The sequence below is a fragment of the Melospiza georgiana genome, chromosome 8 (assembly GCF_028018845.1).
Source record: "Melospiza georgiana isolate bMelGeo1 chromosome 8, bMelGeo1.pri, whole genome shotgun sequence".
Lineage (NCBI taxonomy): Eukaryota > Metazoa > Chordata > Aves > Passeriformes > Passerellidae > Melospiza > Melospiza georgiana.
The window spans coordinates 31,798,737-31,825,268 of record NC_080437.1 but is presented as its reverse complement, the minus strand read 5'-3'; the positions used below and the strand labels follow the sequence as shown (position 1 = coordinate 31,825,268).

General features: G+C 42.8%; 2 protein-coding genes across 2 annotated transcripts; one reads left to right on the top strand and one right to left on the bottom strand.

Annotated features, from left to right (window-relative positions):
- The first annotated feature begins 1,268 nt into the window (after positions 1–1,268).
- On the top strand, positions 1,269–11,793 carry SFXN4 (sideroflexin 4). Its single transcript, XM_058029310.1, has 14 exons — positions 1,269–1,325; positions 1,404–1,469; positions 2,225–2,299; positions 2,627–2,653; positions 2,742–2,796; positions 3,563–3,588; positions 5,007–5,057; positions 5,143–5,208; positions 5,321–5,389; positions 7,107–7,197; positions 8,404–8,519; positions 9,215–9,300; positions 10,373–10,487; positions 11,429–11,793. Exons 1-14 carry the CDS (start codon positions 1,287–1,289, stop codon positions 11,504–11,506), a joined length of 960 nt encoding a protein of 319 aa, XP_057885293.1. The 5' UTR covers positions 1,269–1,286; the 3' UTR covers positions 11,507–11,793.
- Positions 11,794–15,310: 3,517 nt separating this feature from the next.
- On the bottom strand, positions 15,311–24,709 carry DENND10 (DENN domain containing 10). The gene is made up of 9 exons (XM_058029591.1): positions 24,642–24,709; positions 23,964–24,160; positions 22,820–22,899; positions 21,202–21,350; positions 20,904–21,015; positions 20,423–20,523; positions 19,251–19,358; positions 18,599–18,693; positions 15,311–17,955 (listed from the first exon to the last, which is right to left on the bottom strand). The coding sequence occupies exons 1-9, from the start codon at positions 24,685–24,687 to the stop codon at positions 17,779–17,781; spliced, it is 1,065 nt and encodes a 354-aa protein (XP_057885574.1). The 5' UTR covers positions 24,688–24,709; the 3' UTR covers positions 15,311–17,778.
- Positions 24,710–26,532: the final 1,823 nt, after the last annotated feature.

The window sequence follows — 26,532 nt, the reverse complement described above, 5'->3', positions numbered from 1 at the left end:
CTGATAAGAGAACAATAAATTCTCTTTCTCTGAAATACTGAGGTGTCCTGTGGCTGCTATGTTGCTGCAAGTCCTTTCTTTTTAAAATAAGTATCCTACACAGCATAGTTTCTATTTTAACATTTTTATAACCTAAAACTATATTTAATACACTGCTTAAGAGAATAAATACAGCATTACTTTCTAACAGAACACATAGTATATTCATTTGAATATTTGCGAAAAGCCAATCATAAAATACATGCATTTTTCATAGTTAGGATTCAGAAGAAGCAGCTGACACTGATCAGACAGAATCCTATGTTTGAATGGAATTTATGCATCATGTATGAGTGTATGAATATGCAACAGGTTATTAATCCTTTTTTAACGTGGGTCTTATTTCAGTCTTCTGCTGCCCAGAAAAGGTACCTGGACATCTGTAACTCTTTGTCTCTATTGTCTCATATTGTCCTAATTCAAATCGTCCAAATTATTATTAGTCTAATTATATTGCTATTTTTATAACCATTTTATTACTATTAAACTTTGAAAATGTTAAAAACAAGTGATTGGGGTTTTTCACACCGGTGGAAGCCGCTGGAAAGAGAAAAGCCCATGGGGCCTTGCCTTGCCTTCCCGGTGTGAAAAACCAGGAAGGCAAGGCAAAAAGCATCCTACATAGCATAGTTTATATTTTAACATTTTCTTATAACCTAACTCTATATTTAGCACACTACTTAAGAGAATTAATACAGCATTACTTTCTAACACAACACATATAATATCCATTTTAATATTTGCGAAAAGCCAATCATAAAAAACACGCATTTTTCACAGTTGGGATTCAGAGGAAGAAGCTGACACTGACCAGACAGAATCCTATGTTTTAATGGAATTTATGCATCATGTATGAGCTGTATGAATACGCAACAGGCTGTTGTTTTTAAGCGTTAATCCTTTGTTAATGTGTCCTTTTTCAGGCTTATGCTGCCCAGAAAAAGGCACTCGGACATCCATACCTCTTGGTTTCTATTGTCTCATATTGTCCTAATTAAAATAGTTCAAATTATTATTACTCTAATTGTATTACTATTTTTATAACCATTTTATTACTATTAAACTTTGAACATTTTAAAAACAAGTGATTGGCGTATTTCACACGGGGGGAAGCCGCTGGAAGGGAAAGGCCGCGGGGCCTCTCCCCAGCGCGCTGCAGGGAGCGGGCCCCGGCGCGGCGGCTCCGCGGCCGGGCGGAGCGTGCGGCACCGGACCGGGCCCGGCGGCGCTTCCGGTGCCGCGGCTCCATGGATGCCAACCTGCGCTTCTGGAGGGCGGAAGGGCAGGTGGGCACCGCGGCCGGGAGGGGGCACGGGTCCTGTTAGGGAAGGTCCGCAATAACGCCTCCAACGTGTCTCCCTCAGTCTTTCTTCCAGAGGTTTCTGCTCTGGGCGGACGCCTTGGATCCGCTGCTGCTGCTCAAGTCCTCCGTGAGTAGCGCGGGAAGGTCGAGATGAGCGGGCGGCCTGAGGGGCTGTGCCTGGGCCGGGGGGGGGAATGGCCTTGTGAAATCACCGCAGGGCTGCTGAGGAGAAGGGAATTCGTGAGGAATGTAGCGGTGGATGTCATGTTCCGCTGCCTAAAGGGGCGGCGAAGAGCTGGGGAGGGGCTTTGGACAAGGGCACGGAGTGCTGGGACATGGGAATGGCTTTAAGGTGACAGAGGAGGTTTAGGTTGTGTAGCTGAAAGGAATTCCTGGCTGTGAGGGTGGCAGGCCCTGGCACAGGTGCCCAGAGCAGCTGTGGCTGCCCCTGGATCCCTGCAGTGCCCAAGGCCAGGTTGGACACTGGGTTTGGAGCAGCCTGGGAAAGTGGAAGGTGTCCCTGCCATGGCTGGGGTGGCACTGGGTGGGATTTAAAGTCCCTCCCAACCCAAAGCATTCCAGAGTCCTGCAATAAACAAACACACGTGGATGCACCTGTGATTACATAAACCAAGGGACATTCTAGGCACAGCGATCTCAGCAGCCCTGCTCACACTGCCACCAGTTGAATTATCCCAATAGTTTAAAAGTTTCTGTGATTGTGAATTCATTGTGTCTAGGAGTGTTCTTGCTTTCATTGTAAGTTACAGGTACATCATTAGCTTCTAGGTTTGTTTTATAGCTGATAAATTGCACTGAAAATATTGAAACTGAGATGGTTTTGTTTGTTTTGTTTTGTTTATTTTTTTCTCTCAAATACAGAATGAAATACATAGAACCAGGTTATCAATACTAATCAATGAGAAGACCCTAAGTGAGCCCATACAGAATAATCAGGTATTTTGGACTGCATATGTTTATCCATATTCAATTGTTGTTTTATGGTTTAAAATGCTCACTAGTTTTAACTTTTTAAAATAAACCTTCTGTTCTGCTCTAGTGTGTGCTTTGGTGCTGTTACACAGCTCATGGGATGTGAATGCTTTATATTCCACAGGGAGTATATGCAGAGAAATTTTAGGGGAAGAATATAATTAAAGGGATATATAAAAGGGATGTATAAAAGGAAGTGATTAGAAAAAGACATAGAATAAGTTCAGAAAGAAGATTTTACCCAGCCTCCTCTGAAATTTAATTATTAACCTAATTTTTCAACTGTTGTAGACTAAAAAAGACTTCTTGCTAAGCCTGGTAAGTTTACAAAATATTTAGATTTTTTTTTTTTCTGTTATTCGAGTATGGCAAAGATGTTCTAATTTGCTTTTTTCCCCTTTTTAAGTCCAGTGTACATCCTGATACAGACAAGATAATTCCTGTTTTGTTTAGACCTCCAGGTGGGTTCCCTTAAGTGAAATTTTTTTGTGTGTGTGACTGAAGCATCAGGGAGGAAGAGCTCATGGTGAACAGCTGCTGTGATACCACAGTGACACTCACATAGAAAAGCAAGCAGGCTCTTCTCTTAGTTGTATTGTTAAATGTGTTGAAGATTGTTTGATTTATTCCCATGGTCCTGCTGAAGAATTTCTCCCTGGGATAATCTGTTTATCTAGATGGAAACACTGATCAGTCTGTGCTTCTTGTTGTGCAGAATGAGCTCCCAAATCCCTCCACATTTAACTGTCTGCTGTAATTTAAATTTTTCTTTTGATGGCTGTGGCTGCTGGGTGAATTTACATTCTGGTGACAGATCAGGTGTGCTTGGGGTTTGTTTAGGAGCACAGGTTGTTAATCACAGATAACCACACTGAGGCTCTGCACTCATTATCTCCTGTGCCACTCACACTGTGGCAGCTTTTGTTCCACCTCTCTTTTTGAACAGAGGGCTGAAGTTGTCTTCAGTTATTTGGTTTCCAAGCAGCCCTGGGGAGTTCATGAGGGCTCCTTTTGGCTGTGAAATCTGAGCAGGGGTTGTGGTTTCTTGAGCCAGGAGTGAGAGATAAAGCTTAGAGTTGGAGTCAATGGTGACACTGGGGTTTGTGGGCAGTGTTTTACTTGGAGATGGAAATAGACAGGGGAAATGAGGGGAATTTTCTGCTCTAGACCATCCATCTACACTCACAGATGCTATTTTTACTGAAATAAAGTTTTCTTTCTTTTTAGCTTTCATGCCCATAACTCTTCCCTTGGTGAGTAATCGTGACAGATTCCAGAGTGCATCCAGCAAGGCTTCCATTTTCCATAGCCAGGGGTTGGAGGGAGGGAATGGGAGTTCTGGGGCTTTGTTGTAGCTTCAGCACAAGCTGTTTGAAAGACATCTGTTGTATGGGAAGTAAGCTGGAAATTGAGTCCTTAAAGAATCTCCCTGGAAGTCCAAAGCTGTTGGTTACCCTTCTCCAGCAGCATTCCAAGAGACTGTTCATGTGTGAAGGACAGCTTTCTGATGCAAGGTGAGATCACTCAGCAATGACAGCAAGGCAAGGTTTGGGCTGTTCAGCCTCAAAAATCTGGAACTGCATTGGGAAGGGGTTGGAGCCTTGTGTTCTGTGGCTCAGACCCAGAATATGATTTTTTTCTTATGTTGATGTGCATTTGCAAGTAGGAAACGGTGTTGCCAGTAAACTCCCAAAGATATAAACTCTTGTTACTGTGCTCAAAAATGGCACCATTTTGTTTCATCAAATTTGTAGCTGTAATCATGTGCTTATTTATTAATTTAGATTCTTTAGGTTTGGGCTTGGCCCATGAGTGTACATCCTGAGAGATGTCATTCCATACAGACATTACAGCATGAACTTACATGGCACTGCTAGAAAGTACAGCGAAAGTCTTGATGGCTGTTAAATTCATTAATAACAGTAATAAAATTAATAGAAATACTTATTTTTTATATTTACACCTTAATGTACTCTCATAGGTGTGGTTAGAGTCAGTGCTGGCATTACTAATAAAGATGGATGATCTGCTAATATTAAATGAATTACTGATCTTTCTCTGAGGCTTTGGAGGTTCTCAGCCTTCCTCTTATTCAATATTTTGTATTCTTATCTTGACTGACTTTGTTTTATGAAAGTGTTCCACACCTTGAGCTTGAAACCTCAAGAAAGGTTGTGGTTTATTGAAGCTGAAGTGTGTATTCACTGTCTGAATTTCAGAAGAAGCTGGGAATTAACTCCTAAAACCTTTGATCTTTGGTCAGTTAGATCTAAGTTAGTGTTCATATCTCCAGCATTGATCCTTTCTCAATCATTTCTTTAATTAGACTTTTGTTACCTTAGTTATTTTATTTGCATCTATTTAAGCTTCACAGGCATAAATGCATTTTTCTTTTGGGTAAGAAAGCACCTTGCTGCAATATTACACACAGTGTTTTACCCCAATGTGCCTGTGATTTTTACATGTCTGTGTGCTTTCTGTTGTACAGAAAAATGAGCACGCCACTACTGTAAGAAGAGAATGTGGTAGCCAGGAACCAGGGCTGATGGCCTTGGGCACTGGCTGGAGTCTGACACTGCTGCCATTGGTACCTCAGCAGTTCTCCTGGTGCTCCTGCACCAAAATCCTCCACACTCTTCAAACCTCATTTTCTTGTGCGTTTTCCTCTTAGGTCATCATTTCATCTGTTCAGCGCCACGCAAGGCATTCTTTCTTTTGGCAGGTAATTGCCTCTTTCTTTCTACTTTTACAGCTTTTCTAGTCTCAATCCTGAATTAATTTTTTCTTACAATCTCTTGTTTCTGCAGTTTGTGTTTCACACATACACCACAGCATTCACTCTGGTAAATGGAAATGGCACCCCAAAGGCTCAAGTGAGTGTTGATTTTTATTTTTGTAATCCTCTTCATTGTGCAGATGCCATTTTGAACTTGATTTGCAAATGTTTTACAATGTATTTATGCAGTGTGGTTTTTCTCTCCTTAGGGATACTCACTTCAGCAAAAGCAGCTCTTGCTTGGCTTGGGAGCCATTTCCTATTCAGCCTGTGTTGGTGTAAGTATTTGCTCAATGACTGCTTTCCTAACAAGCTCTCTGAGAAGGTGTAGGCACTGAGTGCCACATATCCTTCAGGATATCCACAGTGCCACATATCCTTCAGGATATCCACAGTGCCACATTTCCCTCAGGATATCCACAGTGCCACATTTCCCTCAGGATATCCACAGTGCCACATTTCCCTCAGGATATCCACAGTGCCACAATTCCCTCAGGATATCCACAGTGCCACATTTCCCTCAGGATATCCACAGTGCCACATATCCTTCAGGATATCCACAGTGCCACATATCCCTCAGGATATCCACAGTGCCACATTTCCCTCAGGATATCCACAGTGCCACATTTCCCTCAGGATATCCACAGTGCCACATTTCCCTCAGGATATCCACAGTGCCACATATCCTTCAGGATATCCACAGTGCCACATATCCCTCAGGATATCCACAGTGCCACATTTCCCTCAGGATATCCACAGTGCCACATTTCCCTCAGGATATCCACAGTGCCACATATCCCTCAGGATATCCACAGTGCCACATATCCTTCAGGGCTGTGCTCTGGTGCTCTGCTCTGATATCTTCCCACAGAACTGTTCAGGATAAGAATACTTTCTGATCATCTGTCAGCCATTATTTTGCTTGGCTTCCCCTGATGCTTCCTCTTGTGTCAATTTCTTGTTGTTTTGCAAGTTTAGCACACAGGTAGTGAGAGGAACTGGCCAGTGTTTACAAGCACAGGGTGAGCCACTGTTGTAGCTGATTTTTGATGTGGTGCTGTGGAAGAGATCTAACTCCAAACAAGTGGTGAGGTCTGCAAGCATCAGTACTGGACAGTGTTTGTTCAAATCCCAGGAACATAGCCATGAAAATACTGCACTGGATGCAGGGAAATCAGTCTTCCAAAAGGGAGCTGACCCTCTGCTCTCTGCTGAAATAGGAGGTTTTGGTTTCTGGAGTTTGTTACATCAGAATGAGCTCAGGAATTATCATGACACTCATCACTAGTGTAGATGTCTCTGCAATGCCTCTCCTCAGCCCCCACACAAAGCAGTGATTTTCATAAGCTTTTGGCAGAAAAATGTGATGGTTCTTGCTTCTGTTAGAGGGAGGTTTCACCTCTGCCCACTGCAGGGTGGAACAGCTGGCCAGGATTGCTCAGGCCTTACAGAAACCTGGGGAGGCAGCCCTGCCTGTGGGTCATCATGGGAGTGCTTCCCTTTGTCCTTCAGGGGAGTGTCTGAGGGCCAGCTGGTGTCCTGGCCCTTTATTCCTACATGAAACTTCCTGCAAGTGTATTATGGGAATATAGAATTGGGCTGAAACTGCAGAGAAGCAGGAAAAATACAGAAGTAAACCAGATTTCCTGTTTGGGGGAGAGAGGAATATGTGACACAATGCAGCTGGACAAATGTCCAAGGAATATTAGTCAGAGGTAATTATTTTCTTTTTTCTGTCTTTGTATTCACACTGCTGCTGTGCTCTACATAATAATGTTGAATGCTTTTTTTATCACAATGTTTTGCATTCTTATCTAAAAGAGTGATTACAAGCACCTTCATTTACTAGAAAAGTTGTATATTTTGCTGGAATGTTAAACCAAGGCATTTGTTTATTTTCATAGATGGTAACCAAGTCACAGATTGATTTTCCTAACCTTTCACACTGAAATGCTGCACATTTTTTCAGTGGCCTGTTTCCTCTCCATGCCTTAGGCTCTCCCTCTTGCCTTCATGAATCGTTACACATTGAAGAACTCATTAATGCACCTTGTGGTCAGAAAACTGCTGCCCGCTCCTCTGCTTGGTGAGTGGGAACAAACTGTGCCCCATGCAGCTGCCTGAGGGCCATCTGCCTGTCTGACTGTAGAGTTTTCTTACTTTTGCCCAGGTGTGCTGTCTGTTTCTTCTCTGGCTGCCTTTGTTAGTCCCCTCCTTTCTGTGGGAGACAACTCTCACTGCGAGTGTCCCTGACCTCACTGGATTCTTGCTGGTTTTAGTTTCAGAGCTGCAGAGCACTCTTGTGAGCTTTGTACACACACAGCTGGACTGATCAGAAGGGCAGTAGCAGTGGCACTGATGTGACCTGGTGTGGCACATGTGTGACACCAGAGAGCGACATCGCTCTGGGAGTGCAGAAAAGGAGATTGTTCCAGCAGGGTGTTACTAATCCTGCAAGGAAAGTGGGACTCACTTCATTACAGCAACAGCTCTACTGCCAGGGTGAAGTTGCATCAGGACAAGTTCAACTATTTAATGTCATTAATTATGTTTCTAATGCCATTATAGAAATTTTTCTCCTTTCTCAGGAAAAAAATGATAAAATGCATCATCTCCTCTGTTTCAAGTTATGTGAGATGCCTACTCAGATCTTTCTGAAGTACATGAGAGGTTTCTGGCTTGTTTCCTTGAAGCAGGTGTTAAATGTGCTTCCCTTTTTTTAAATGTAGAGAAAAGCCTGAGGGTAATTGATTAGTGTTAGTCCAGCCATTTGCAAAGTGTCCTCTGGTACACTAATGTCTTTATGGAATAGCTCTACCAAGAACTAATTAAAAGAGCAACCTCTTCTTTCAGGCAAGGTCAGATTGACAGTCTGTGCCCTTCCTTTCAATGCAGGTGCAACTTTTCTGAAACCCTGTTTGTTCCTTTCAGGATTTTGTCTTCTGTGCTGGATTTTATGCTGAGCAGAACAAAACCTAACCACAACAGAAATCCCTCCACCTTCTCTTAAGACAAAGTACTCGTGGTTTGAGCTGGATGGAAAGGATTTTAAAGCTCTGAATCCATAATGACAAAGCACATTTTATGCCTGAAGCCTTGCAGTCTCTCTCAAGATTCTGAAACAAAGATTCAGATCCTGAGTAGATTTTCATGGGGCAGCGTTTTTTTAAGCTGTCAGGTTATTCAGATGTGAACTATTGAACTGGAAATGTAAAATGCACATCATTATGGATGTTACTATTGAGGCAGTCCTTTGGGATCTGTTAAAGCAAAGTCCCCTTTACCCCTGCAGGTCTGACGAGTGCGTTTACCGTGGCAATGGTGAGAAGCCCAGAATTTGATAATGGGATAGAAGTGATGGACAGGAATGGCAAGGTTATAGGAGTGTCTAAGAAGGCTGGTGAGAAGGTAAGTGAGGGGGTGGAGAACTTTTTTGACTTGGCTTTCATTCCCTGCTAAGAGCAGAATGTGATGCTGACAGTAGCTAGGTTGGATATATTGAGTAAGGAATCCCACACCAGGTGCTGAATCTTTGGGCAGGCTTGGATTCCACATCTTCAGTGTCATCAAGGGTTGGCTGCCTCCCCACACCAATATACTGAGGACCAGAGACACTGGCACAGACATTTCTGTTTGCTCTGGTCACCTCCAGAAGGAGATAAGACTCTTGGATCTTCTGAGGAACACCTCAGAGAAATGCCCTGTATTGTGGAAGCAACTGCATGAGCATAAGGATTTGGGGACAGCTGGAGATGGAACTTCAGATTTAAAACAGGCTACTTAGGATGTCCACAAGGTATAACCAATTGTATGAAGTTCAGCTTCATACAACTTTAAAAAGCAAGTTTTAGCAAAATTATTATCATGGCAGGAAATCTCATCAGTAGTTTCACCTTCCTTTTAAGGAATTTCTCAGTCACAAGCAGAGTATTTGCCTCTTAGCTTCCATTTAAGAAAGAATTCCTCTAGTAAGTGTTATCCCTCATTAACCTGTTGCTTTAAAGTCCAGAGTGTAAGACAAAAAAGCACTCAGGGCAGCAGGCAGTGCTTGAAGCTGCCCAGAACATTCTTTTGACACCACTTGTTTTGCTCTCTCCCTGAAGGCTGTTATGGAAACAGCATTGTCCAGAGCAGTCTTGTTTGGGACAACGTTCTTCCTGCCAGAAGTGCTGATGCACTGTGTGCAGAGGTGAGAGGCACTGCAGGGGCTGGGCTGCCTGGGCACTGGGACTCTGCTTTCCAGTCTGGCTCTCACCATTTGCCAAGTTTTCCCTTGGGTTTCCAGTATTGCTTGTCCTGGTGGAAATGGTGATGTGGGAAGTTGCTGTTCAGCTGCTGTGATTCTCTGAGGTCATTAAGTGAATGTGGTTATGTCTAACCCATGCTCCAGGGTTTGTAGGAATGAGGTTTTCCTCTCTGCTCCCATGCAGGAAACATGTTTGTGCTCTCCTGACAGGCTCTTTTCCAGCACCTACCCACCTCCAGTTCCCTAATTTAACATTTGAGTTTCAGTGTTTGTATCAAGGTTGTTCACAGCACTTAGCTTAGGTTTGTGTATTTGAAGAGGTAATGTGGCACTTGAATTTGCAATTATAGCTGGATCCAAACTTCCTAATAGTTTTCCACCTGTTGTAAAACATGTTCTTGCTTTTCAACATTTTAAATCCCTGTATCCTAAGAAGAATACATTGTATGCTTTATGAGAGGGTTCTTAGCCTGTCCTGAACTTTTGGTCATGATCTTTTGTCATGTAAATAATACAGGTAGGGATAATCTATCTCTGTCAGGTAATTTGGTATTGCCTAAATTGATTCCCTATCAGCTTAAGGGACTCCTGTTACCAGAAGACAAATGCAGATGTAAAATAAAATTTTATATCTATATGTCAAGTAATACACTTTTGTACAAAGTAAAATAGGGCTGCCCACAGGAACTGGATGTGCAAGGAAAGAGGGTAAGGCAAGAAAAATCTTAATGAAGGAACTGAAATACTTTTAAGCACTAATGTACTTTATCTCCTTTTGTCACTTTGATCTTGCTGCTTTTTTTCTTAATCTTGACAGTCTGAGCTTGGAAAATGCTGCAGGAAAGCACAAAACGAAGTTAAGAGTAAGAACATAGGAAGTGAAGTGGGGAAACATCTTTTGGAACCATAAGCCTAGATTATTACTAATTTCAGTAAAACAGTAGCTAATGCTCTTTGTGTCACTGTCAGGTTATTTTTTTAAATACTGACATACTTTTTTCAATGTCTTGGACAGAGCAAGAATTGTTAAAAATCCTCGTGCTTTGGGTCCTGTGAGGATGTTTGTGATTATGTCAGTCCTAGCAGGGATGCTGCCAGTCTCCTTTAGTATGTTCCCACAGTGTGGGGAGGTAAGTCCTTTCACAGGAATTGATTGAAGATTGTTGTGACATTAAATCAGCTTTTCAGAACTATGGTCAGCACTCTGAAGGCCACATATTAAAAAAATTAACAGGATAAATGTGGTACATCTTAAATGGGGCAGTAAAGAGGCTGCTTGTGAAGGCCCATGTACTAGGGAGAGGCTCACAGGACTTTTGAGGTCTGAGTTGCATTGTTTGGTATTTATATTTACACTTTTCAATGTAGGTTTATCAGACTTTCACAACAATCTGAAGCAAGCAAAGTCAGGAGAACTAACTCTTGCAATTTTCAGTGGTTTCTTTTATTTGTCTAAACTTTCTGGCATTTTAGTTTTTTGGGTTTTTTTAAATTTCTTCATCTCTTATGACAACAAACTGAACATAAATGAGGGGACTTTTGAGGAATTATGTACTGAAATTAGGGCTGGTTCATGCCCTTTGGGCTTCCCAATGGCTCAGCCCACAGCATCTCTTATGACAACAAACTGAACATAAATGAGGGGACTTTTGAGGAATTATGTACTGAAATTAGGGCTGGTTCATGCCCTTTGGGCTTCCCAATGGCTCAGCCCACAGCAGAAGTTCTCCTGTGTGTCACCCAAATATATTTACAGCTGGATTGGGTGATCCTAAAGGTCTCTTCACACCTAAATGATTCTGTGATTCTATAGTGAACAGGGATAATGTCACTATTTTAAAAAAATAAGTATTTTTTCCAATATGTGTGCACATACAGAAAATGCTGGAGGAGAAAAAAAAAGGCCCAAAACAACAACGAAAAATCCCTCAAATCCCCAAATAAACAAAGAGCAAGTCCCAAATCCTGAATGCAGTACTTGAATTTGTGCAAAGTGCAATGGAGTAACAAAGATTTAACATCCACTTTCCAGGCCATGGTGGTGCTGATTCCCTTTTCTCCTACATTGCAGATAAAGCGAGCAGACCTTGAACCAGAAATTCTGTCATCTACAGAAGAAACAGTGTTCTTCTACAACAGGGGCATTTAGAGCCTGGCTTTTATACAGAAATGTGTGCTCTGATCCAAGTGAATCCTGAATGCACCACTGGCATTTGGGACTGAATTGTGATTGTGTGTGGCAAAGGTGCCAGATCTGGTGTACAGTGGTGAACTTGGGAATGTGGCTTTGCCAGCCCAGCCTGGAGGCACACAAACACACCTCAGCTGATGCTGAGAAGTGCTAGAAAAGCACTGTAACACAGCCTTTGTCACAGCCTGTGTTCTCTGCTTCCCCAGGTGATTGATTCCTTAATTAAATGACTGCTGAGTACCTAAGTTTGTTCTGCTGCTGCAACTTTTGGTGTGCTTCTTTCCAGGAACCCAGCTGGTGAAAGCTTTGACATCAGCACTCCTGTGGGCAAAGCCCAGCTGGTTCTTCTCAGAACACTTTGATGTTCTCAGTGATCTAACAATGCTCCTTTGGAGGATGAGATGTGAGTGAGGCAGCCCTTGAAGTGATATTAGACAAAGCAACCTTGGATGGCAATAGAATATTGGTTTAATTTAGTTGTTTAAAAAGTGCTCAGGAAATGGGTGACAAACTTGACCTCCAGTAAATTCCTGTTTTTCTAAACATACTTGAAGGAGTTGTGAAGCTTGATAGCCCTTGAGCTTTAGAACTTGGTTTTTACACTGAAGCCATGAGGAGATTCCATGTCTTTCTGACCTTGTAGTGGACAATGAGGAATTCCACTTTTGCAGGTTGGCTGTGTTTATCCAAAGAAAGAAAGTTCTTTTGATATGTGCCATCATTTTTGTATATGTGGATCAGCAAGGTGATACATTTTGCTGATCCAGTGAAATTATCCTCAGCTGTCTGTGAAGAGCTGCAGAAAGAGCTTACAGGAGACTCTGTGATTGTGACAACATCTTCAGTGATTTTGGAGCCACCTCTGCTACAACCCCTGCCTATAGTTATGTCATGTGCTGCTAAGGCTGTGTGAGAAGGATGGAAGTACACTAAATAATACAAAATTATTTATATGAAGGTGATTAGCACAAGTGCAGCCTCCAAGTGTGCCATAATTTAACTTAGGGCACAATACACAGGTCACTGCTCTGCTGTTGCTGCAGGATTTGATTTCAGTGTGAGGAAAACAATGGCTGCCCAATCCAATCCATCCTACAGGAAGAGAGCAGCATAGAGCAAAGCAAGGAAAACTAGCAGGCCTGGGCTTCTGCAAGAAGAGATTCCTGCAGTGCTTTTGGCACTGAACAAAAGCAGGAAGTTGGGGGTTGAGTTTAATTTCTTGTTTGAGTTCTGCCTTTTCTGAGCCTTCCTCTGACAACTTGCTGGGGAAGAAGGTCAGACAAGGGAAGAAGAGAGAGGAGCAGCAGCACATCCTAAGGACCTGGAACTGGAGGAGAATGTGCTCTAAAAAAGCCATATGGATACTGTCTGTAACTGGCAGAGTTTGCACTACTCCACTGGAGAACTGTGGTGAATTTTTAAAGGTAAAGGATTGTTTACAGCTACTGAACTCTGCAGGCTCACTCAGCCTCTGGGGGTGATGTCCTTCAGTACATGGTAAAACCTCATCAGGGTCAAGAAGATAATTGTGTTGTGTCAGACCAAAGGGCCTGCTGAGCCAAATGTCACCTGCTCATGGTAGAAATAGATGATCTTTAGGGTCACTTCCAACCCAAACCATTCCATGATTCTAGCACAAGGTCAGGTGGAACAGGCTTGAGCCTCAGCCTGCCTCTCTGGGTGAAGTGTTTGTCTCCTCCCAAAGCTTTAATAGCAGAGGCACAGATAACACCCTGCAGTTAAATTATCTAAACCATGTTTCTCTATTCCTGTTTCTGTCACATACCAAAGGCAAATGCAGGAGGGGTCTGATTCCACTCTCAGTAAACAGTAACTGGCACTACAGTGAAGACCTGCACCTCTCCCCACTCCTTTTTTAAACATCATTTAAGAATGGCTAAAGTAAATGCTAATTACATGAACCACAGTGGGAACAAGCAAAAAACCCCAAAACCTAAGAGTAGAGCAAAGCCAACAAATAGAAGAGAATATATTGGTGAACTTGGGATTGTCATGGTAACTAGACAAGCTATAAATTCACTGGCAGCACACTTGGATGTTTTAAGCAAATTGATGTCATTACAACTCCATGAGTAAGGCTTCTGGAATAGGTCTGGTAATAGAGTCTGTTATTACAGCTGCCCCTTCTCAAACTCCACCAGCTCCTTACTGAATACCTGAGCTGAAATTTGCCATATTAAACCCAGCCCCCTCAGGGTTATTAAATACCCCTTTCCCCCATTCTCGTAAATGTTCCTATTGCCCTAACCAGAATTTTCCAGAAGAGGAGGGCAAGCACTGCCATTTAAATTGCCTGGCTGACTCAGCTTCTTCCCAAATCAGGGCAGGGAAATGACATTGCCAAAAAGGCCCTGGCATCCTCAGCCCTGAACCAGTCCCTGAGGTGAGAGCTGCCAGGAGCAGACACCTGGTAATCCAGAGATACAAGTCAGGGAACAAGACTGGGACAAGCAGCAAAGCAGCATGTCTGAGGGACCTGGGAAGAGGAAACCTTCCCCTCTGTAATGTGGAATAAATTAACAACACACCAGCCCAAGGCAGGTCTGAGTCCTGCCTTAGCTGGCCCTGGTGTTAAGTGACAGTGCATTAGTGGTGGAACCAGTTTAAGCTGTGGTGAATAACAGATGGAAGCTTTCAGCTTCAAGGAAAACAGAAGTCTTAGTACAGCACAAGATGCTGTGCCTCACCCACTCAGCTTGTCATCTTGAAATGTAGGAAAATCCAGTGAGGCTTTCAGGCCCCTTTAATGTTGCTTAAAAAAAAATAAAAAAAAAATCAGCCACTCCCATGTTAAGAAATACTGAGATCAAAGCTTTTCTCAGCTGGAGCTGTGTCCCTGCTTCACCCCCAGGCCTGTAACCCAGCCATGCTGCTTTTCCCTTTTCCCCACATGCTGGGGGTGGAGGAAGGAAGGAAGGAAGGATGAACACAGGAGGGAGTCCTGCACTGCAGCTCCTTCCCTGTCACACACAGTGGCACTCAGCAAGGAGCTGCTGCCCAGCCTTGGAGTCTCCTATCCCTTATCACTCAGCAGCTCCAAGGAATGATTTCACCTGACCAGAGAGGCTCTGACTCAGACTGCAGCCAGCTGCCCAGGGAAGGGTGTAAGGCACTGAGAGGCAGCTGGGAACTCCCTGCACTGAGCTTTATTGAATCAAGAAATGGAGCTGCTTCAACTGACATCTCACACCACACAGTGAACAAACCCTCTGCAGCCATTTCAGGAGCAGTCAGGATGTTTAAGATGGATTCTGTAACATGTCCCATGTCGAGTTTTACCAGGTTGAACAGCATTACACTGCTCCCCATTGAACATTCCCTCTTCACACATTTGCCTGCAGGGAAACAGGGCAGGGCAGCTCCTAGCAGGAGCTAAAACCCCAGGGATGAAAGCAGTAAAGCAAGTAACCCAATTTACTCAGCAAAATCTCAACTGCAGGGACTGAGTGTTTACCCTGCTCCCCTTTCCAGGCCTCTGCCCTGCTCACTCTTTACCTTCCAATTTCTGCAAATGTAGTGGAGATGTTATGGTGCAGGAACCAATCACCATTTTGTATTTCTCCAAGAACAGAAAGGTAATAAGATGAAAAGGTATGAATAAAAATTCCATTTGAAATGGCCTTTGCCTCTAGGAGGAAGAAAGGATGGCACCTGACTGCAAAAAAGCAACTGCACCCCAGCCTGCTTGTGTGCATCCTGGGGAAAGGGAAGTGAGAAATGAGTAGAAGTATTTTCCTGTCCTGACCTTGCACATTTTTCTATTTTATTTTAAACATTTTTGAAAAGAAACAGTGTCAAAAGTCAATAAGAAAATGCAAGAACATTAAGATAATCCTTTGAACTCACTGAAGCCGAGAGAGGCCAATAAATTTTGTACAGTGCTGATGATAAAATCAGCAAGGACAGAAGTGTTAGGACATTTCCAACCTAAAGCCCAAACCACAGCTCAATCCCAGTATTGCAAAACTAAGAGCTAAGGTCTGTGGCTCCATGGTCACAACTATTCAAAAATAAATTTACATAAATGAAAGGGCAGACTCTTCAGGAATTTTTTAATAGGCATAAGCATGCTATGAGTCCAGTTCCTTAAGTGCAAAATCGAATTTCATCTGTGTTGCACAAACAGCAGAAGGTATCATACAACACTGAGATTTTCAACTGAAACATTTCCAGAACAGAAATCAAAATAGGCATTCAAGGTTTAGTTTGCAACTGAGCTCCTCTGCTTTGTGTGGCTGTCTCTAGATATGCCTTAAGGCAGTTTGTTAATAAGAAAAAAAGGGAATTTCTTCTCAGTTACACTGTGGTGTTAAGACAGCTGGCTGAAGCAGGTTCAGATTTTCCTTGGTGAAAGAATTCCATTTCAGTGGACTTTAAAGTAGGTCCTGAATAGAATTTTCAGCATAGTTTTGCAGTTCTTCTAATGTGACTGTTTCATAGGCCCCAAAACAGCAATATTAAAGAACCATTTACAAAAACCATGAATGGGCAAATGGGGGAAAAAGCTGTAGAGCACTTACAGGTAAACAAAGGCAGTTGCAGTATTTTTCTCAGAAGTTAAAATTACATGCTACTGTGTTCAGAATTTAAACTTCAGACTAAGTGTTTAAAGCAGAATTTTACACCCCTGAAAATAGGGGACTGTTCTGAAACACTTTCATTTCCTGACTGTAATAACCACTCATTGTATACACAGATGCCACATTCCTTAATCACATTCTAAAATAGATTTCCTTAAGATATCATACATAGCAGAAGGACAATTCTTTCTCACATAGTTATTGATGAGCTCTACCAGTTTCAGAATAGCAAACTTCCAATTATTTAACAATATAAATACTGGTTACTAAAGTTTGAACCAGAAGTATAAAATATCTATGTAAAACCACATGCTACAGCCTATCTGTACAAAGGCCAGGAAAAAGGTTCTTTTTTCTTGTAACAAAGTGCTACTGCAGAATTGACTGATTTGTTGTGGACATTTCTGAACAAATACAGATTGTTTGGCTCAGACCATTTCCTTACAGACTCTAAATTCTTTCAGAAGATTGTAAAGCAGTTAGTTTCAGGCTGCTCAGTAAAAAAAAAAAAAAAAATCCAAACAAAAACCCAATAACAATCAAAAAAACCCCATTCTTGAATTATGGCTGTGCAACCAAACAAGGAGGCAAATTTTAATTTTCTCTAAACTCTTTCCCAGTTTTCTGTATGACTTGAGAAGTTTCCATCTAGATTTCATTTACACAGAGCACCATCAGCCAGTACCTGTGTTCCAGCTCCAGTCATCCAAGAAGCTGCTGCTCCTCCTGTGGCACCTGGCCATTTGAGCATTCCTGGTGCATAAGGCTTTGACTCATCTGATTTTCCCTCACATGGATCAGGAATGAATGGCCAGGTCTCTTCTCAGCTGAGAGCCCCAAGAGCTTCTCCACTGCCTCCAGCTGTAAGGCAGCACTTGTCCATGACCCCCACCCACTCCAAGCACAGTAATCCTGGATCTTATCCCTCCACCAGAGGCATGGGATGGAGTGAAAGGGGGAAAACCTCTAAGGCAAGAGTCCCAAAGAGGTGCTCAACTCACACCTGAGCTTCAAAACATCCCTTCCTTTTCATACTAAGGCTGCCCATCAGATTTTCCCAGACATCCTTAATTCACACCTAGACACTTTCAAGTAGAAAGAGAGAACTTGTCCATTTATTTGGGATTTCCAGGTACCAGGCAGTCCAGAGCAGGAGCAGCATCTGACACCAGGCTGGCATCCCTGGAAGCCCAGAAGGAGCACTCAGAGCACGTTCAGGTGTCCTGTGCAGTGATCAGCACATCCCAGCTGTGCTGCAGCCTTGTTCCAGACCCCAGGCAGACAAGTCAGAGCTGTCCAGCCTCTGCAGTGTGCAGGACAGACAGCCACTACACTGAGGGACACACAGCCTGGACACACTGGCCTGTGCTACTTGTACATCCACTCGCTCTGTGGGGTGAAATTCAGGAGCCATAGGTACACAGTGAGAGTTGGGGGAGATAATGACACCAGGAATGTTCCCAAATATGTCTCCACATGTTCCCAGTCAAGCTCCAATATTCTGCATTACATCAGTAACTAGGACATTGACTCATACCTTTAGTTTTCATATCAAATACCAGGTATACCTATCTGGATGGCAGAGACAGCTTTTTCAGAATTGGTCCATAACACTGCAGTGCATCAAAATCAGATTTTGAGCATTTGTTCAGCAGCTGCTAAATGAAAAAGGAAATTTTCTGTGGCTGGTGGAAATCGCTTTTGTTTCAGGGCCTCAGCATTAAGGGTTGGTTTTTCATTGCCATCAGAAACTTCAGTAAGTGAGGCTAAAGTGGCCAAGATTTCTTTTGTCTTCAGAGAAATGTCCTTAAGGAACAGAAAAACAAGCAACCTTGAATATAGTATTAGGTATTAAAAGGTTTTCACATACACTTACAATAAAAAAACAATCAATACAGAACAAAAAAAGGAAGCAATGGTAAATAAATAGCTCATTAAATAAAGACCCCACTTGTAACAGTTCTTCAGCCTGCTCTTGTGCCATATTGGATAAAGGAAGCACAACCACTCCTCTCCTGACCTTACTGAGCTCTGTGAGTCACTCAGTTGTGAAGTGTCTAATACTACATGGGGGAGGGAGTGATAAAATGCCATCATCATAAAAATCAGCTTTTATAGCTAAGAAGCCATATTTAGCAGGACCTTTTCAAGGTACTGCCAATACTATTGACAAAGCACTGAGCAAAATCCATGCCTTGTGGAATAAAACTGGGAAACCAGTCTTACAATCAATAGAATTTCTGAACTTTCTTCAGCAATGTAGTTACCCAAGAGATAATATAAACTAAGTTATCCTTAAAAGCCTGCATGATAAATAAAAATGCTCATTTGTAAAAAGGCAGAAGGTAGAAGAAACTGAGTGATTCTCAGTGCCACTCTTCCTCCTACTCCCTCCTTCTGCCAAGATTCAGCAATAGAAGTTAATCAGATTTAAAAATAAAATATTAACCTTAATGACTTGGCTGTCTGATTTATCTGGATCTTCTGCAGACTGAACAATTAGTTGTCCAATTTCTTTGTGAAGTTTTCCCATTGTCATTGCCTCTGTGTAAGAAAAAACCAAAACACCACACATAAAATCACCTTTTTTGTGATACCTAGAAATGTATATGAGTAACACACCAAACTGAGGAATCTTTTCATGACTGCTATTTGAAATCTGTTGATAAAGGCAATAACTTTGTATCAACAGCCAGTACCTCTGAAGTGGCCCAAAGCAGTGATAAGGAGCAGCAAGATGATAAGCAACATAAAAGGTTTTCTTTCAAATAATCCCCAGACTTCAAGTATTTAGTGCCATGTTTTTCTAAAAACTCATGTAATATATCTCCATTCAGCTGAAAGTCTCTTCCATGTCTAACATGGATGTTATGAAATCTCAATTGTGCATTTTTTGGAAAACAAAGCACATCTTTATAAAAATTCCAGCTTTAACCAGTCTTCCAGGGTGGCAATAAAATGAAGACAGAAACTTACAAATTGACTTTTCAAAACCTGGATGGAAGAAGGATCAAGATTGTTTGATCTACAGCAAGGTTGAGCAAGAACTGTCAACTCTGGAATAAGCTGCCTCTAAATCCAAAATATAAAGAGCAACCAACCTTTTACTACAGGTGAAACTGTAATCTCACTGTCTGCCAAATTCACATAGACATCATAGAGGTCTGATCTACTGCTCACTTCAGAGTCTGTAAATCCAGCAATGTAACCTAGAGCACAGAATTGAGCAAGATTAGGATCTTCAGAAATAAAATCAAAAATCACAGTCCTAAAGTCTCTTCTAAGAGTATCTGACACAAAACCCACTGGACCCAAGAGGCTGCTCTCTTGATATTATCAGTCATTCCACAAGTGCTCAGCAGATGCTTCATTTCCAAGGAGCTTAAAAATGAACTTCTAAAACTGCCTTGAGCATGGATTAACTACTAACACTACAGCAATATCACCAAGTTACCAATGTGACATTTTAAACTCTCTTCCTACTAAAATTACTCATTTGTAACTCATTATATTCTCAAAATCTCCACTCTGGAGCTTCCTGTCACAAAGTCAGTATTAGACAGGAACAGAGGAATAAACCCAGCAGATTTGCTTATTTATAGCATGTCAGAAGAGCAAACCTGGAGCAGTTTTTTCCCATGGAAGGTGCTTAGTGAGCTGCAGAAATGCTGAAGATGAGTAGTCTCCTTGCTCATATTCTGTATAAAGAAGCCTCTTAATGGCCACATGATGTGTCACAGGAACCTCTGCATAAAGCTTGGGCCTGTTCCTGGATTATGCATGAAGCACTGTGCACACAGACCAACTCCTACAGGTAAAGTTTACCTGGGATGAGGAGCCTCAGACTTCACTGACATCAAAACAGAAGTCTGGGACTTCAGGGTTAGGAATTAAAAGAAAAAACAAACATTCCATTACTAGTAATGTGTAGAAGCTGGGAGAAAGGTTGGTTATCTAAGTGAGCTGGTTCTGTACACCAGGAAGACTTTTAATCCCTCCAATCAAAGCATCAAAGAAGTCTCAAGGCTGCTTTGCATCTGTGATTAGAGATAGACTGATGTGGATCCACCCAAAGCCACCAGATTAACTAATTATCTTCCCACATACTTGTTTAGCTGATTTGCCTTTTCCAAAGAAAATTGTTTAACTTTGATCAATACCATTAACAGCAAAATAACCTTTTTTTCCCTCCAAAGTTCCCTAGTGCAAAACTTTGCAGCAACAAGCTGAAACAGAATTTTCCTGGTATTTTTGATTAAGAAATCATCTCTACCTGTGCAGGCTTTTAAGGCTTCCAGTTCATCCTCATTTAGATGCACATATGAATGAAGAATTGACCAGTCTTGTCGATGCCACACTAAAGCAGGCAAAGTCCTAGGGAGATCAGGGTGCAGCTTGAGACACAGTACATTTTTACTTACACTAAACAAAGCTTCACACTAAAAACTGCATGCCATGAAAAAAAACCAATTATCACTAGGTCCCATTTAGGGGTGTGTATATTTATTTATGAATTGTAGAAATTTCACCTATCAGTACAAGCAGAGTTTATCACTCATTCTGCCATTCAATTTCTCTGAGTAGAGCAACATGCAGTTAAAACTTAAGAGGGATTTAGCAGAATTTCTATAAACAAGTTTAGGATGGATTTTTTTCCCTTGAAATACAGGGGAAAAAATGAACCTCAATGAAGATTCAAAATTTGTTGGACTTCTGGAGGTGGGTGGGTTGGAATGAAGGAATTGATAAAGTACCTGGTAAATTCCTGGATAGCTTCTATTCTGGGATGGTAGACTACAATTCTCTTCTTTAACATCAGTGCAGTATATAAAATAACTGTTTCCATTCCAAACTGAGACACTATATCTAGAAAAGAGAGGGAATTATTTTATAGAAGATATTTATGCTGATATTATCATGTTTTTGAAAAACCTTAATAGCAACAGCACAAGTAACAGTGTCAGCACAGTTTACTTGAAGCATGCATGAAAACAAGATTGTATTTTAGGCTGTGAGAAAGAAATCAGAGCAGAGACTGTGGCAGAGATGAACCTTTGATGGAGCCAGCAAGGTAAGCCTTCCGAGCATCAAAGTCCTTGCTGAGGAAGGATCCATTTTCTTCACTTTGGCAGATGCCCTTTGTGAGGACTGCAATGTAACTCTCCATCATCTTAACTGGGCTTCCATGCTTCAGGTAGATTCTGTGGGAAAAGGAGAGAGTCTGCTATTTTAACTGCAATCACTGCACATATATATATATATGTTAAAAATCAGTATCACAAATAGTAATATTGCTGGCAATAATTTTTATTCTGGACAGCTGGCTGAGGTTTTAAATACTAAACTAGAAGTCTTCCAACATGCACACAAACACGTCTGTCTTTTAGAATTTAAAATAACCCTGTATTTTTATTTCAGCTTTCTATTTTATGAATGAACCAGCATGGACTAAGATAGAAACACATCCCAAAGGTGCAGGTAGGTGTCCAGACAAAGGATTCTTTGTAGACTTGGAAGGTGTCTGCTTAATGAAAAAGTAACTACCACAGTAACTCCAGTAACATGCTGACTATGACTAGGTAGCTTTTTTTATCCAAGTATCTTTTGCCATTCTTCTGTACTCTTTACTAAATAATGAAAGAAAAATATAAACATGTCCTTGATACTCAATAAAACCCCAAAATGACACAGAGGAAGCACACCCTAAGAGAGCCATGCACTGTCAGCTGTCTTCCAGGAAGCACAGAGACACTGTAACCTCTTTTACAGGGCAAGATATTTCAGGAACAGCACTGAAGCTGTCAACTGCACATTTTCCATAGCACAAAGCAACATCACACTTGAAACTCAATTATTATCATGCTTAGAAGAATCCATTCTAGATTTGAAAGGAAGTATTAGCTGGTAAGTCAGCAGAAATGTGATCCACAGTGAATCTAAATTTTTCATGTATCACCCAATAAGAACAGTTTTTCAGTACCCTGCAGAATTGGTAAGTCTGAAAGCATTTCCAAGTCTGCATTATATATAGTAATTCCCAAGAGCACAGTAACCTCTCAATTGTATCCAATGAGCTGCAAAATCCCAGGGAATACTCTTGGTATCAAGAACTGGGACTGAACTAATTTGGAAACTGAAGGAAAAGTAAAATAAGAAGCAGACAGAGAATGAGAATGGGGACATGAAGGGAAGTGAGTAACAGAAGGAAATGAGAAGAGGTTTTTTCATTGGAACAGGGCTCTCACTTCCCCACAGGAAAAGCAAAACCATCCCTGGGTGCTGTGCTTGGCTCACAGGAGCTGCAAGCAGCACTTACAAAGATCTTGTGGAGGGATCCAAGTCATTCACCATACACAGGGTGATCTTTAAGTCCAGCACTGACATCTTCCCAAACATTTACACCTTTTAAAATATACTCTCAGAGAAAATGAGTGTGAGGGTGGTGGTGGTGTGTGTATAGAGAAGATACAGATTAAAACCCAGTAAACATCTGACATTCACCCAACACCTTCTGTATATGACAGCTCAAATCAAGGATTTTTATAATCTGATTTCCTTTCTAGGGCTGAGTTTCCAGCAATTTGTTTGAACAAATGCAACCCAATGAATTGAACCTTTTGCTTTGGCAAGATCTAAGCATGCAGAACCTCAGGCCAGCTTTTGTACAGACCTGCAGAGGATCCTGGTGAAGGCTGCATATTTCTCTGGGTTGAAGTCTTTGACTGTCAGGACAATGGAGAAGTGGGTCACCTGCACATGACACAGGCACAGAAACACACAGAGCTCAGGTAATGACCCCACAGGAACAGCCTTGGTCACTTCACTGTCCAAGCTCCTAACTGCAGGAATGGCCTGGACAGAGAACTTCTTGTGTGACTCAGCTCTAGTACAGACTATCTTCTGCTTAACCTACACACAAGAGTTGCTTTCCTCTAACCTCATGAGGTTATTAAAAAACAGAAAGGCATTTTCCTTTCCCATAGCAGGGAGGAAACTTCCAGAATTTGTTGCCATCAACATATTTAGAAAGAGACTGGAAAAAACACAGACAGTAGGCCCACAAACAGAACTGCTCTAACGTCCTCAATCAAATGATTGTGGCTGGGACAGTACCAGACTGAAAGGCTGCAGACAATGACCAGGCTCACATGTCCTCCTGTAATAGCATCTCCCACTGCACCTACTGAAGACAGCACTGTGACGTTTAATTTTATTTTACTTCATAGGATATATAAACTTGGAGTGAGGAAAGACAAGCAACATTCTGCTGGGGGCATACAAAATTACCATGTCATCTTTCTACTTAACAAGATAGCATGAAACATGAAAATTGATCAGACTCAACCAACAGTTTAATGATTTCTATAACAGGGAAAAGATAGAACATACAACTATATTTGCTGTCTTCCAGTAATAAATGCAGTGGCAAAGAAAGTACCTACAAAACTCAAATCTTTGGGGAAAAACGGCAGCAGGTTCTATAAGAACAAGACTCTGGACACTATGAAACAAACTCCACAGAAAGAAAAAAAATGCTGAACTTAAAATGCAAATTACCTAGAAACAGCAGCATGAAATAGCATTTGTATGTTAACACAAAGAACTGGGTAATGAATACCTCAATCATTCTGTGATGCCATGTCCTGGTGACAAATGAAACAGACTAGCTGGACACCTGGACAGAGCTGCATCTGTGAGCACACAACACCTTGAATCCCTTCTTATTTCTCTCCATGAGAAAACACTGCTTAATCTACAGAGAACTCTGCAGAAGCCCTCCCTGCACTCTGCTGAAAAACTCCACCAAGCCATACCTTCTTCAAGGCTGGAGAATCTTGAACTTCTACCGTTGTGATGTAGAACCAAGACCTTTTATACTGGCCGAACACAAACGTGTGGAGCAGCTTGTTTTCATCTGTAAGGCAGCACTTTCGCAGCAGCAGAGCCCTCAGTTCCGCTGTTACCGACGGATAACACCAAACCCACAAAACATCTCCGTTGGTGTCTTTTTCTATGGTGGAAAGATGTTCACTGTGAGAATGCCAAACAGCAGCAAGGAAGTAAATTGATGGGTTAATCAGGTTTGTTTCCTGGAATCAGATTAAAATTTCACCTTACCCTGACCCTAGACATCCAGTTCTGCCACTACGGTTCAAGCCTTAAGGCAGGAATTCTGACACGGGTTTTATTTTTTTAAATGTTATTCTTGACCTGCTTCACGAGGTCCAAGAAGCACCAAGTTTGAATGCACGTTCAACATGAGCACGGCATTGAGGAACAAGCACCCGGACCAGCTCATTGATGATTTTCCCTATTTCTGATTTCGCAACACCAACCTCGGAAGCCGCGAATTTCAGACACTTCGGCCGAGTTGTGCACGGCTGAGCCCCGCAACAGGCAGGGCCGGCACCCCCGGCACGGCACCGCCCAGGCCCGCGGCCTCAGCGCGGCGGGCCCCGGTAGCGCCCCAGCCCGGTTCCCCCGGCCCTCACCGATCAGCCCCACGGCCCGCAGCAGCTGCGCCTCCGGCTCTGCCATCTTCGCTCCTCCGCCTTCCGCCCGCCCGGCCCCGCTCCACCCTCACGGCCCCGCTCCGCCCCCCCGCCATTTACTGAGCGCTCCCTGCTGCTTCCTCCTCAGAACGGCCGCCCGTTCTCCGGCCCGAACCGGGGGAAAAGAATGGGTCTGCGAAAAATGGGTGTTTTTTATTGTCCGCGTCACAGAATCCCTGGGAAGTTCCGGCTGGAAGGGACCATGGAGCTCAGCCGGTGCCATCGCCGTGCTGAAAAAGGTCTCCAGAGCCTGGCACTCGGGCGTGTCCAGACGGCTTCTGGACGCCTCCAGGGAGAGAAACTAAACCTTCCGTAGGCAGTGTCCCAGTGTATGATCACTGCACAATACAGGCGGAATTCCGTGTGTTCCTGCCTGCTGCCCCTCGTCCTATTGCTGGGCACCACCTGGTCCATCTGACACGTTCCTTCAGATAGTGACAGACATGGATGAGATCCCTGTCTCTTCTCCAGGCTGAACAGCCCCAGCTCCCTCAGCCTTTCCCCAGAAGGGAAGAGCTCCAGTGCCCTCATCATCTCCACATCCCTCTGTGTCACAGTTCATATGAAATGTTACACAAAAGGAAGGTGGCCTTGCTGGCAACTACCTCCTGAAATCACGGCCAGGATCTGTCCCCTGAGTAACCCAAAACAGACATCCATCCCTGTGTTTCCACACAGCATGGATAAAGGCTGGCTCCTGCCCAGGTGGGGACTGGGTGGTGTTAGGAACAGTCATGGAAGCAGAACAACTATTCCTGAGTAACTCCACACACCAGCAAGTTTATTGAGAATGTAAATCTCATTTGCAAGAATGTAATCTTATGTGCAAGTTTGGATGAGCAGTGGCACCAGAACATTGGAGTCCATGACCTTAAGGGTCTTTTCCAACCTAAATGATTCCAGAAATACCATTATACCGATTAGGAGAAGAAACTTCTGAAATAACTGAGATAACTAGAGGAGCATCAGAAGCTGATAAAAAATGTGTGAAGTTGTGGGAGAGGCCAGGCCTGTCCCAGCCTGGCTAGAGAACACACTAAAGGGCGGCTTGCCATATGATTTTCATGAAGTCATCAAGTACACACATTAGTAGGAAGAGACAAGACAGACGATACAAAATTGTTGTGAGGGCTTTTATAGATCCAAAAACATGGAGTGGGCTGCCCGATAGCAAACCCAGCCATAAATACCAGGCAGGACACCTGCAGTCCCCATGAGAGCACAGCAGCCCCCATGAGAAGGCTGCAAGGACAGCCACTGGCTCCGGTGACATGGGCACAGCTGCCATCCTGACCTCAGATACTCACCCGACAGACTTAAATTAATTTTATGAACACAAGAAAAGCACTTGTTCAGCGCTATAAATACCTTAGTGATGACTATTTAATGCAGACTGTACTAAAACACACGTCTGTCATGGCTTAGGAACAAAATTCCCCAATTTAGTGTTCCCATTGAAACACCCCAGACTATGCACCACTCGGTCGCGTCCCCCTCACCTCCCCTTGTGATAGGATGGAGGACAAAAAGGGAAAGATCGCGGGTTGGACTAAGAACAATTTACTAGCAGATAAAGGATAGGAAAACGAACAGTAACAACAGTGCTAATAACAGAATGTGTGAGAGAGGCGAACCACTCACACAGAACCCAGCGCCACCCGACCGCCCCTCCGCTAAACCCCCTGATTTAAGGCTCGTTCGGACAAAGGGCTTTGTGGAGCTCGCCCCGCGCTCCCCTCACGGGCCCGATCTCCCCATGACCCCATCTCACGATCCCTTCAGGGTCCTGGTCCCAAACCCCCTCCCGCTTTTTCCGCGATTTCCCCACGAT